This window comes from Fusarium poae, chromosome 1, assembly GCF_019609905.1.
Source record: "Fusarium poae strain DAOMC 252244 chromosome 1, whole genome shotgun sequence".
Taxonomy (NCBI): Eukaryota; Fungi; Ascomycota; class Sordariomycetes; order Hypocreales; family Nectriaceae; genus Fusarium; species Fusarium poae.
Window position 1 is genome coordinate 11,803,531 of NC_058399.1, and position 13,155 is coordinate 11,816,685.

General features: G+C 46.7%; 6 protein-coding genes across 6 annotated transcripts; 2 read left to right on the top strand and 4 right to left on the bottom strand.

Moving 5' to 3' along the window:
* Positions 1-64: 64 nt before the first annotated feature.
* On the bottom strand, positions 65-661 carry FPOAC1_003845 (uncharacterized protein; the record flags this gene model as incomplete). The annotated part of the gene is made up of 1 exon (XM_044848400.1): positions 65-661. One exon carries the CDS (start codon positions 659-661, stop codon positions 65-67), a length of 597 nt encoding a protein of 198 aa, XP_044714316.1.
* Positions 662-1,137: 476 nt separating this feature from the next.
* On the top strand, positions 1,138-2,286 carry LEU2_1 (3-isopropylmalate dehydrogenase; the record flags this gene model as incomplete). Its single annotated transcript, XM_044848401.1, has 1 exon — positions 1,138-2,286. The coding sequence occupies one exon, from the start codon at positions 1,138-1,140 to the stop codon at positions 2,284-2,286; it is 1,149 nt and encodes a 382-aa protein (XP_044714317.1).
* Positions 2,287-2,332: 46 nt separating this feature from the next.
* FPOAC1_003847 (uncharacterized protein) lies at positions 2,333-3,369 on the bottom strand (the record flags this gene model as incomplete). The annotated part of the gene is made up of 3 exons (XM_044848402.1): positions 2,333-2,731; positions 2,785-2,964; positions 3,025-3,369. 3 exons carry the CDS (start codon positions 3,367-3,369, stop codon positions 2,333-2,335), a joined length of 924 nt encoding a protein of 307 aa, XP_044714318.1.
* A 939-nt stretch (positions 3,370-4,308) lies between these two features.
* Positions 4,309-6,202, bottom strand: FPOAC1_003848 (uncharacterized protein; the record flags this gene model as incomplete). The annotated part of the gene is made up of 3 exons (XM_044848403.1): positions 4,309-4,515; positions 4,565-5,252; positions 5,310-6,202. The coding sequence occupies 3 exons, from the start codon at positions 6,200-6,202 to the stop codon at positions 4,309-4,311; spliced, it is 1,788 nt and encodes a 595-aa protein (XP_044714319.1).
* A 699-nt stretch (positions 6,203-6,901) lies between these two features.
* On the top strand, positions 6,902-8,494 carry FPOAC1_003849 (uncharacterized protein; the record flags this gene model as incomplete). The annotated part of the gene is made up of 3 exons (XM_044848404.1): positions 6,902-6,970; positions 7,026-7,192; positions 7,240-8,494. The coding sequence occupies 3 exons, from the start codon at positions 6,902-6,904 to the stop codon at positions 8,492-8,494; spliced, it is 1,491 nt and encodes a 496-aa protein (XP_044714320.1).
* An 878-nt stretch (positions 8,495-9,372) lies between these two features.
* FPOAC1_003850 (uncharacterized protein) lies at positions 9,373-12,256 on the bottom strand (the record flags this gene model as incomplete). Its single annotated transcript, XM_044848405.1, has 3 exons — positions 9,373-9,497; positions 9,554-11,045; positions 11,996-12,256. 3 exons carry the CDS (start codon positions 12,254-12,256, stop codon positions 9,373-9,375), a joined length of 1,878 nt encoding a protein of 625 aa, XP_044714321.1.
* Between the last annotated feature and the right edge of the window lie 899 nt (positions 12,257-13,155).

Here is a 13,155-nt window from a genome sequence, read left to right on the forward strand (position 1 = left end):
CTCTTCGGTATCTGGCTTTCCAATAAAAAGATGTGTCCTGCGTATATCAATTAGCACACATGTTCTAACCAAATCCAAGATAAAATACTTTCATGCCAGTGCTTCCAACAACAGGCGAAACAGAATTGAACCGGATCTTTCTGGGCCCATATTCAACAGCCATTGTCTTGGTAGCATTGATGACAGCCGCTTTGGACGCATTGTACCAGGTCAACTCTGGCCTTGGTCTGATCCCAGCGGTCGAAGCAACCTGAATAAAACATCCAGGTCGATCGCCACCAAGGAAATACGGCAGAAGGATATTGGTTGAGTGATAGACGCTCTTGACGTTGACGTTCATGACGAGATCAAAGTCTTTGGCAGTGACCTGCTCAGTAGGCTTCTTGGGATATGCAGCACCAGCATTGTTGACCACAATATCGAGCTGGTTGAACTTTTGCAGAGTGAATTCAAGAACCTGACGCCAATCATCTGGATTCGTAGCATCGGCACGTGAAAAGACACAGTTGAGTTCTTGAGCGACAGTCTGACCATGTTGCTCATTGAGATCAGTGATGACGACGTTGGCGCCTTCAGCGATGAATTTGGTAGCGATACCTTTGCCAAATCCTGATGCACCGCCGGTCACGATTGCCGTCTTGCCTTGAAGTCGTCCAGTCATATTGTTATTGTGTATGATGAGAATGTGAGAATTAAGTTTATGAGGTATTTGAGGAAAGAGAGATCTTATGCTTATTGGTCTTTATCAAGTTTTTGTTTTTCTTCTGTTCTACCTAGTTGCCCACGTTGCTAGATTGGGTTCTCCCCGCATTTTGTTAACCACACCCCTATCCATCCATCACGGAGGGATGTTCAAGTCAACATCCGGAGCGGGGTAGAATAATCAGTCACAGGAATAACATATTCTCTTGGCTGCATTTGACTCCATCAAAAGAACACAATTGGCGATAACCGGCGATATTCTGAACTCCGAAGTCGGTAAGCTGATCACGTTTCCAGACGTCGTATCATGGGGGTATCTGACACCCGCTGTTAAGTGTTGCACTTCCCGGCTATACTGAGACGTAGGACCTAGTCTTACCAACTCCCATCGTCATCAGTTTGCAACTGCAGATTTAATCCCTGATCACATTGAACATGTCGCAAATCAAGACATTCCGGATTCTTATCCTACCAGGAGACCACGTCGGCCCTGAAATCATGGCCGAAGCACTGAAAGTCCTCGACGTGATAGAGACGAGTCGACCCGACATTCATTTTGAAAGAGAGACAGACATCTGTGGTGGCTGTAGTATCGACAAGCACGGGACGCCAATTACAGAATCCGTTCTGGAAAAGGCTATGTCTAGCGACGCCGTACTTTTCGGCAGCATTGGCGGTCCAGAATGGGCAGGAGTCGAGCCAACGCCAGAGTCTGGTCTGTTGCGTCTCCGTCAGCGTCTTGACGCTTTTGCCAATCTTCGTCCATGCGAGATTCTCGTACCTTCCCTCGTTAGTGCATCACCACTAAAGCCTGACCTCGTGGCGGGGACGAAGTTCATCGTTGTGAGAGAGAACTGTGGCGGTGCGTACTTTGGAAAGAAAGAAGAAAGTGAGGATGAAGCTTCCGATCTTTGGATTTATTCCAGATCCGAAGTTGAGAGACTGGCTCGTGTGAGTGCTGCTGTTGCGAGGATATTGCACTCAGGCAGCGAAACACCGAACACCGGAAGCAAGCCGGTTGTTTGGAGCGCTGACAAGGCGAATGTTCTTGCGAGTGGCAGACTTTGGAGACGCGCAACAACGGATATCTTCAATCGGGAACTTACAGACATTGACCTCAGACACCAACTCGCTGATAGTCTGGCGATGCTGATGGTCCTTGATCCGAAGCGTTTCAACAACAGCGTCATTCACACCGATAACACTTTTGGAGATGTCCTTTCTGATATTTCCGGAGGTATCACAGGTACACTTGGAGTTCTCCCAAGCGCAAGCCTTGCTGGTGTCCCTGGAGAAGGATCTTGTAAAGGAATATACGAGCCCGTTCATGGTAGCGCCCCCGACATTTCGGGCAAGGACCTTGCGAATCCCGTGGCGCAAATCCTGAGTCTGGCTATGATGCTTCGCTATTCGTTCTTGCTAGAGAAGGAAGCGGATGCCATTGAACAGGCCGTTGCAAAGGTACTTGATGTTAAGGATGGTGGTGGCTTAGAGATCAGGACAAAAGATCTTGGTGGAAATGCAATGTGCAGTGAAGTCGGAGATGCAGTTTGCAAGGTTCTTAGAGATATCTTGGGAATTTAAATGTACAATGAATATCTCAGGTTTTATCAGCTATAGGTACGGATACTTAGCACTTGTTACCATTTGGTTGCGTGCTACCAGCATTCGCAAAGTTACCACCCTGGCCGAAGTTGCCCCCAAAGTTCCCACCCGTGTTTCCGTTGTTGCCAGCATTTCCAGCATCTCCTCCAGGAAAACCAGTGTTTCCGCCGTTGTTGCCAGCGTCTCCGTTAGCATTTCCAGTGTCTGCAGCTCCACCATCGGTGCCATTACCCGTGTTTCCACCAGCTGCAGAACCCGAAAGCTTAGAGTTCACAAACTCCAAAGCCTCTTTGCCGTAGATATCCACATATTGTTGATGATGGGCAGAGTCGTTACCATTGCAACAGAAAGGATCTTCAGCGTCGCAGTAGATCTGAACTTTGTCGGCGTTGGGGCAGCTGAAACCTTCGGGACGAGCATCGAACTATTGATAATTAGTTTCTTCTTGAACTGAGAAATTGTTGTTACATGACTTACGCCGCCAGCATCGCAGGTTCCGACTCCATAAGCCAGGCCGTTGATGAATCGGGGATTGCCCAACATTATGACAGCCTTGACTTGTTGGACTGCACTTTCTGACAGAGGAACGCTAGAGTCAGAGATTGAAGCTCCGTTGTCTGGTCCTCCACAGATGTTGTTGTCCATGATCTGACCACCCTGTCACACAAGAGGATTAGCATCACAGCGGTAATAAAAAAAAATGGTTGTATCACTTACTTGAGAGTAACCAATCATGACAATTTTGGTGTCAGGACACCTCTGATTAAGCCCGTTGACAGCAGTGGTAACGGCCTCAGTACCTTGCTTTGCCGAAGCACCATACTCAACATTACCACAAGACGCCTGGCCACCGCAAGCAGGGTAGTCAATGGCCTCTGAGGTAGCACCTGGGTGGTCAGCCTTGATCATGTCGACCAGTGCACCAGCTGAGCCGAAACCAGGTGCTACCGATGTCTCACGGGCGCCAAAGATGTGGATCTCGGGGCATGACTGGGCCTGTGCCTTGGCTGCCAGAGCGTTGGCAAGGATGAGCAGAAGACTGGAATCGAGCGTGGCACGCATCTTGTTGAGTTGTTTGACTAGATTTGGGGGATCTGGTAGATAGTATCTCGTTAGATATTTATTTGAGTGTTGAAGTGCAGTTTTTTACAACCTGTGCATGATTTATCCACATGGCATCATCCCATGATGGCCCGTTCTCGATTGTTTCAGAGGAAATGGTGTTGAGATATATTCCCAGCAAGGATAGTGGATTGGTGGAAAAATCGTAATTGGTTTCGTTTGGAACAAGTTACGTTTTACGATCAGCCATAATTATGCGATTAAACAACCACCTGAAGTCACCTATGATGATAGTGGATCGTGGGATCAGTGCCGACGGCCCGAAGTTGACATGTTCGGCTGTTGCAGATAAACATAGTTAAATGAAGTGTTTGAACTTTTGGTTAACCATCTCCACTATCACCCGAACTTTTTATTGATCAACGCGGGATGAATCAATCCGCCAAGCAATTTATCTTTAGTTGAATTCTAGTACGACTAGCTTACTGTGTAAAGAAAGAGAATCTGCTATACTAAGTCTTGAGTTATGAAAACAAGTAATAGTTTGTAGTACGGTCTCGGTGGTATAAATGACTTACTAATTTGGTCTGTTATACTTCTAACAGTTAACTTTCCTTATATCTCGAGGTATAAATAGGGTTCAGCCGTAGATCCCAGAGCGATAACAAAACTCGAGCTAATCATCAAGACGTCGATAGTTACAATCAGCAGTCTCATGAAATTATGTTGAGAAGAAGGTGATTTATAATTGCTTAATAAACAAATAGGTCATCTCGAGCTTTCACTAAACAAACATCTTGCAAAACTCAAGTCTATACGATTCCGAAATGCCTTTTCTACAGTGCAGATATCTATCAAACTCCAATCATAACTTCGAGTCGAACTATTTTACTACATTCATCTCAATATACGTCACGGAAAGGCAGTATTATCATACCTCTAACCCTTCTTCATCTGGGCGAGGTAGGATTCCACATCCGACTCCCTCAGGCGAGTAGCCTTACCATTAACCTGCTCTCCAATGTCTGTTTGGTATCCCTTCATCTTCTCGAGGTACTCGGGGATGAAAGCACCCAGAATGCGGATGGCGAGAAGGGCAGCGTTGGTGGAGTTGTTGATGCCCACGGTAGCAGTAGGAACACCTCGCTGGTACATGTCAGTTTATGTTGACTGTAAAAAAGGTATTAGGACTTACAGGCATTTGAACAATGCTGAGAAGGGAATCCATTCCATCGAGATGCGTAGCCTTCACGGGAACTCCGATGACAGGGAGAGGAGTGTAAGCCGAGATCATGCCTGGTAAGTGAGCAGCTCCTCCAGCAGCAGCGATGATCACCTTGATGCCACGCTCGGCAGCAGCAACGGCAACATCCCCCATTTTCACAGGTGTTCGGTGTGCAGAAGTAATGTCAACTTCCCAAGGGACACCAAACTGAGTTAGGATATCAAGACCAGCTTTGAGAACAGGGAGGTCCGAGTCAGAACCCATGGTAACAAGAACCAATGGGTCCTTTGCAGTCTTGGCAACGGCTTGCTCAGGTCTCATAGCCTTGCTCTTTGCATCAATTCTCTCTTGGCGCATATCAGCCGCCAACTGGACAAGAGGATGTGCAAACTCCTCGAGGTCCTTGATGCTCCCTTCCAGACCAGTAAGGGTGATGTGGCCAATCTTGCGCCCAGGCTTGGATTGTTTGCCGTAAAGGTGAGGGTAGACACCGATCTTGGGAGCGAACATGGACTTGGCCTTGTTGACCAGAGGGATATGAGATTCTGGTGAGGCGCCCCCGAGGATGTTGATCATGATGCTGGACGAGACGTGGGGTTCGAGCTTTTCAGGCAGGGGTTCGTCGAGGATGGATGTAAGTTGAGCCTTGTACTGGGACCTGTGATATTTAGCTCGCATCGCAGACAAGTATAGATATTGGATTGGGGAAGCTCACATGTAGGGTACCGCTTCAATTGTGAGATGACCAGAGTTGTGAGGTCGAGGAGCAATCTCATTGACGAGAATGTCGTTGTTCTCAGTAACAAACATTTCAACAGCGAAAACACCTCGTCCCCAGAGTTTTTCAACAACACTGACGGCAACCTCTTGGGCACGCTTGGACACAGAATCGGGCGTGTCGCGAGGAGGCATGTACACGCGGGAACAGACATTGTCCTCATGGACAGTCTCTACGGCGGGGTACGGTACCAGACGCTTTGTCTTGCCATCGGCGTCCTCTGCGCGGATGACGATGACGGAGAGCTCGCGCCGGAAGGGAACATACTTTTCGGCGTAACATTGTAGGTTTCCGAACTCGGTCACGGCGGTCTCGATGTCGTTATCGTTTGCGATCTTGATGTTTCCACGTCCATCGTATGAATCCTTTCGTGACTTGAGCATGAAAGGCAGACCGTACTTGTTAGAAATGTCCTTGAGAGCAGCGCGCATCTCATCACTGCCCGAAGCTTGTACAGCGACCTGCTCAGCAATGGGAATTCCCTGCTTGCCAAGGTAATCCTTCTGCTCGTACTTGTCTTGGATAAGACGCAACGTCTTCCATGAAGGGTAGACAACAACCTTTCCTTCCTTGCTCAGCTCCTCAAGAACAGCAGTCTCGATATGTTCCGTCTCGACACTGAGGACCTTGCAGTGGGAGGCAAGTTCTCTGATCTTGGCGGGGTCCTTGAAAGATCCATCGACATGGTACTTGCTGCGGGAGACTTGCTTTGCCGGGGCATCTTGAGCATCGAGGATGGCGATCTCAACTTCGAGGGGAGATGCGGCCTCGCATAGCATTCGGCCGAGTTGGCCACCACCGAGAAGTCCGAGCTCTGGCTTTCCACTCATTCTGGCTGGGATGTGTTGAGGTATCGTGGAGTTGCTGGATTTGTGCGATGAGGTCAGAGTTCAAGAAAATTTCTGGATCGGAGCAAATATGTGGGGCGCGGGGTGAAAATGAGATGACTAAGCACAACTCGATCAATGAAAACTCATCGCGATAGCAGCTGAAGACGTGATAGTATGGAATGGTAAGACGGTGTCGTCCCAGCGAGCAGTGGCTCCAAAGTATCAAACAATGTCGCGTCTATGTAGAATTCATTTGTGATGGTATTTGGGGTGCTCTCATCTGGGATGAGACTCAGCTTCGACCAGACAGGGCCAAGCTCCGATATCGTCGTGTCCCGTTGGTCGGCTACGACAGTTCAATCCCCGTCGGAGACATGTTTTCGGATTTTGTATTTTCATTGCTTTTAATTTCAATTATAGATTCCATGAGCTTACGGATACACGTAACGAGAAAATGCCAAGAAACATCTACACAATGTCATGTGCCCACCGGAACAATTCCGCTCTCGTCAATCCGATACATTCACTGGCCAAAAATGCCTTGGCTAACCTAAACTGTAAGCATTCGCCAAGCAATTGTAATAACCACACAGCCCCCAACGGTGTACCATACAACCGAGTGTACGCTCCATCCTGATTCTTTCCTTCAGAAAATTAAATCTACACTTCTGGTTGTAATTCAAAACTCGATTATAGGACATGGATTTCGCAACCGTATTTGATGACCCGTGGTCTAAAAAGCCCATCCCTTTGGAAGACGCTGCTGCGGTAAGATAACAGTACCAACCATCTCAGAGTCGCTCCAGACTGATGTCGAGACCAGCAACACCTTGAGCTAATCGAGATATTTCTGAAACTTATCACACACTTGGGTGATGGTAACGGGTATATCAGCGATGAGACGTTGGCATACTCAGAATGGCGATATATCGTCTACTCCCGAATGATCGACGCACGAGGATATTCCCCGAGCGACATTCCACCACCATGGTATGCAGACCTCATCCAAAATGGAAGCTGATAACCAACAATAGCAGGGACGTTGCACTTATCATGTACCTGCACATGCTTTCGCCATCTCGTTTTCACCACTACATCTATGATAATCGTTCGAAAGTATTAAATGGCATATTTGGCCTTCGTCACCGGCACTTTCCAATGACACAGTTACTGTCAGGAGAGTGGTTCCCAAGAAAAAGTCGAAAACATTGGCTGGACACCAACACACCTGATCGGACCGCTTGTCCAGGTCCAAACTTACCATACCAGCTATGGTCTTATCCTCCATGGGAACAAAAGCGACCTTTGAAAGTTGTTTCCTCGGTCCTTGGTAGAGATGCATCTCAACCTCCGAGTTCAAGTTCAAGATGGACTGCACAAACCGATAGGAAAACTCCGGGTAAATTAAAGAACCAAAGACCTCGCGTCGTGATTATGCATGAATGGCTCCGTTGTCGAACAGCTGTTCCAGAGCACGGTTTCAAAGTCTGGAGCATCGAGGCATACACGGCAATAAGAACGCAGCGCGTTGAAGAAAGGTGCCGGAATCAGAGCCAGCATGAAGAGTTCAACGCAACTTGTGGACTTCGGCCATGGCCGGTACTGCAAGATTTACGAGCCGAACTGGAACAGCAGGTATCGTTCTGGAAGGTTATGGTTCATGTAAAAAACACGCTGCCAGGGTTTAACGACAGTTTAACCAAACATGTGAACAACTATAGAGACTACATGGATCTAATTTGTCATGTGTTATGGAGGAAGGGCAAACATGGTCGTTATAAGTCGAGACTTGACCCAAATAATGAAGCCGCTTCTAGTTCAGACAATCAGACAACGACAAAACCTATCGGACCGCGATTCATCCGCTTAATGCCCCCGACTATACAGGTTGATCTCCTGTGGCAAACCCACCGACTTTACCCAGCCCATTACTGGCTGTTCTGTTGCGAGCATGCGGAATGGGTGGTGGAACCGGATTCAGGCACAAGATCGGGTGATGTGCTTCTCAAGTACACGGAAGAGGAGTGGAAAAATGCATATTCGAAAGATATCGAGAGAGGAACGTCAGTTCGAGAATGGTTTACAGAATATGTTCCTTGTGCTTCGAAGCTCGCTCCTCCAGACGTTGGGCGGACCAGCCTGTCCAACATAGTTAATGGGATAAATGCAGTCAAACAAAGAAGAGTGTTAAGAAGGACGGGGAGAAATGACGACATAAGTGGAGGCGGAGGGGCTGGATTCAGCGGAGGGGATGGAGGCTGTGGTGGTGATGGTGGAGGGGGAGGTGAATAGGAAGTGCCATGACTTGTTTTTCGGGAAGGCTTCTTTTTTAAGGCGCGATGTCTGGTATACTGACTCTTAATTGACTTTACCAGGGCTGTACCTGGTCCGTGTTTTCTAACACTTCCAGTCTTCCCTCCTTGCCCTATGAGAACTATTATATGAAGATGTCCAAGGCGTAAGTCCCGAAGTATACAGCCCTATGAGAACTTCCCTTCGCTTTCCGTTGCCATATCTCTAAAGCGTGAATTCGACTTCGACCCACGATGAGCTTGTTGCGTCGATCGATGGATCGTCTCCCCAGCCACTCCTACACATAACACTCGATATAAGAGATAAAACTAGTTGATTTCCTTCTGGAAACAAGTATTCGCGGTAGATTATGCGAGCATGCGGCTTAGATCAAGGCAGTCCAATGAAAAGGAGCCAAAGGTCCCATTAGCAGACAACCTTGGAGACTTTGACTAGTTACATACATTCCACGACCTAACAGTTATCATAGCTGAGATCCCTGATACCATTATTGCGTGCTTAACACTACTATAAAATATCAGGTTAGTCAAAGGGTAAAAATGCACAGACGTCTGCTGATCAAGTATTTAGGAATCTAAAGGCGCTCGTGGGGAAATGAAGCTTGATTAAATATGACGCTGGCATTGGGTCATGACATTTTGCACATCCACTTTATTACACTCGGTATATGTGCAATATATATTCCTTTGTCTTTCCCCCAGCACGTCGTATCCATCCGCCCTGATTTAGAATCGCTTCGCCTATATTCGTGGTAACTGGTAAGACAGTTTTAATTAAGATTCTACAAGAATCAAGACCGTGAGACGAAGAACTAGTCGCAGCCTGATACATCCATTGCAGAAAGTAGGACGTATTGTTCATGACATTCTAGCCAGAGTGACGGTGGACCCTTGCGTTTCTTCTTCAGTCTCTGTAATCGCAACAATTGGTGCGTCGACATGAGCAGTGAAGTTCTCTCTTGGATCGCGAAGAAGGATTGCGGCTGGGGAACACATTAGTTAATAACGCCAGCAAGATTCTGAACTGAATTACACTCACCAATGCCTGCAAACACTGATAGACAGGCTGTAGTGATCCACACACCTCGAAAGCCAATTCTGAAAGCTTCAAGGAGACCTTCTCTCCCAGCTTCTATAATCTCGGGCGAGATTTCGGGGATTTCTTTTATTGCCGTGTCATTATGGCTGACAAATGCAGAGATAAGTTGAGGGAGGTTCTTGTTTGGAAATCCAAGTGGCAAAACGGCGTCGGCAATTTTGGGACCAACACTGGATGAGAACCCGTGATGGAAGACGGCATTGTAGACTGCAAGACCAACTGAACCTCCTAAACTCCTCAAAGAGATCATGAGACCTGAAGCGATGGCGACTAATTCTGGCGGCGCTGCGAAATGGGCTGCTGTGACAAGAGAGGGTAAACATATACCGAGTCCGAACCCTAAAAAGATGGGAAAGACCCAGATCTGGCCAGTGGTAGTTTCTTGAGATATGGTTGCCATCAAGATATCAAATACCACAAAAGACGAAAAGGCAACAGTCGTTGGTATACGCACAGCCTTCGTCTTTGAGCACCAGAGACCTGAGACGATTGCAGAGATGCCAAGAGCCGCAAAGGCAACGGAGTAATGTACGCCAGTGATCAGACTGTCTTGTGAGAAGAGTATACTGACCTGAAATGCGAAGTAGTCGTTGGCACAGAAGAAAACCATACCTTCAGCGAAAATGCAGACAAGAGCCAATGGGAAGTTTCGGTTCTGGAAAAGACGATGGTGAAACATGCCGTCTCTTTTTACCGACGTCTCGTAGGCTATCAAACCCAAGACAAGGCAGATACCAATGATAAATGTGACCATAACGTGAGCATCAGTCCATGAGTACGGATTCTGAAGCCATGCGAGGGACATGCAAAAGAGGACGAGAGCAGGTGTCAAGAAGCCATAACCAAGCCAGTCCAAGCGACGTAGCTTATCATGGAAGCTGCAAACAAGCTGCAACGTTCTTGGGGGAGGTGAGTATAGTAGCTGTACCGAGATCGTGGCAAAGGCGTACATGCCAGCTACCATATACCAATATGAGCGAAACCCAACATGATTCTCATTTCTGGTTACCGCACCACCAACCAACAATCCCATGATCGCCCCAAGTGAAGCAGCAACATTTACGCTACATTGAGCCCAAGGACGATACTTCCTCGCAAAGACCTCTGACGCCACCGCGTGGAGCAGAGGCTGAGCGCCGTAGGATATACCTGTGACTGCAAAACCAGTGATGGCCAAACATGGGGAATTGGCACCGGCTATGATGAGAGAACCGATGAAGCCGAAGGCAGTCAATGCGACAAGGAATATCTTGCGGCCCCAAAGGTCGGCGGCTTGGCTGATGGGAATGCCAAGTATAGCCGTGAAGATTGCTATGGTCTGCGTGTACCAAACTGAATCGGAGGAGTCACCCACTGTAGCTGCAATATCCCGCGTCAGAGCTCCTGAGCCGACAACATTGGCTACTTGGGCAAAGTAGATTAAGTTGATGGACTGCTGGTAAGTTAGTATTTAAAGGATTGTTGACGGTAAATATGACTTGCGAGGAGTAAGAGTATAGTTTTAAAGGACACATTGGTATTTGTTTTGCCTTTTGTAGTCGTTCTGTCGAGTATAATTGGTGCTTTGAGAGTCATGATGTACACTGTTTTTTTGGATTAATTCTTGGAGAGCAGTTAATCACGCAGTTCCTTTGGTTTTTACTTGAGGCGGTCATTGGTATTTGATTGACTCTACAATGGGCCTCGCATGAATGTTCTATTTCTGGTCTACTAGTAGGCTGAATGTGTACAACTAGCACTCTCATATAGCTCAACTACGCGCCCGCAATACAACCTTTTCTGCAGAGGTTGTGGCCCGCATTGAACCGCTATTTTCACTACCAGACCAACATCGCTGAACCTTGTTCCCGAATGTATGTGTTTTGGGTAGTGGTGGGCAGATCTGAAACAACGGCTCCATAACTATCTGCAAACCTACAACCTGTGCAGGTTCAAGCGGGCGCAAATGCACAGATATTGCATTATTCTGAATAAGATTGGCCTATTTCGTCCTTCAAAACCTTCAAAAACTGCATTTATCATTGAGTTAATTTTATATATATACCTCGGGACTTACGCCTCGAAAACCTTCAAATAATAGTCAAATAATAGTAGCGCCCAAGATTTTATATTCAATGATCTACGGCATGTACCGTCCTGACATTTTATCCCTCAATTTTCAGCTTTATAAAAATGGAAGATCGGCATGTGAATTTAATACGAGGTAAAGTATATCTCTGTTTGCTAGATTTATGTTCCTCCCGGTAATGCACAAAAGTCCTTGCATCTCCTATGCATCTTGCTGCTTATATGTATACCTCGGGACTTACGCCTCGAAAACCTTCAAATAATAGCATCTTGCTGCAATTTGCATTAGGTGCAAGTCTACTCCTCGATAACCACACAGGCTCCACTAGGATACATCGCTGGGTCCTGAGCTTCGACTAAGTGACAGCCTTCTGGACATTCGCAGATGGACTTTTCTTCAGAGCACTCAACATCTCCGCCATTGAGCTCGTAGCATTCACTACTCATCTCTATGATATCTGCGCAAGAATCGGGGGCGGGTGGGCATGCAGGGTTGGCCAACGAGTCACCAACGGGGTCTGCATTGACTAGAGTAACAGTGGCGGCGATAATGGAGATGAAAAACGTAGCCTTCATGATGATGGAATAAGTGAGACAATTGTTGAGATTGAGGGTTGATTTGAGAGTCTTGGTGGTTGTTTAAGTGGCGGTGTAGCGTAGATTTAAGATAATGTCTCTTGAGGAAAACTTGAAGTTTCGTGACAGTGTTGCAGGTAAGATGCAGAAATGGAATAGAGTGTGAAATAGCCTGACCGAAATCAAGCGACTTAACCCTATATTTATATATTTCAACTTCGACCAGCGCCCTCCAGTTACCGCTTCCTTTACCTGTTGTGATCATCCTTATTCTCTCCCGTGCTGTGTAAGATCGGCAGTCAACTGAGACAAGATAGGCAATAAAGCCATTTATTATTTCTTCTTTTCCCAGGACGGAATAGCTGTCTAGATACCACCGCTGTCTAATCGAGACTAAGACCCTTAGGCTGATATTATTCAGAGACACTACTAGCGCCTTCTGGAGGAGAGGTAAGGATCAACACTTTTAAATCCCTGTTTCCTGCTCCTGACTGAAAGTCTTCCCTGTTATAAAGAAGTGAATACATATAATATCGTCATATAGATATTACCCCCCATCTAATTACGTTAAAAGATTAGCAACTGGTCTTCAAATCATGTGAAAATGTTCAATGTGTTGATTTAAATGTACAACTTAAAAACTAACTCTTAAACAAAAACAAAACTCTAATAGGCAGCGTGACCAGAGCAAGATTACACAACACTAGCGAGTATAACTGTGATTTTTATTTACAGCAGTGACATAACAGTAAAGCTTAAACTACCGTTAGTTGAGCTTCAACATCTATGCAGAGCTCAACCAAGACAAAAACCTGGCATGAGTGACAATACAACTGTATCCTTCTTGCTACTACCCTAGATTGATATCCTCCATATTACTTCTTGTCCGGCTACTTGAA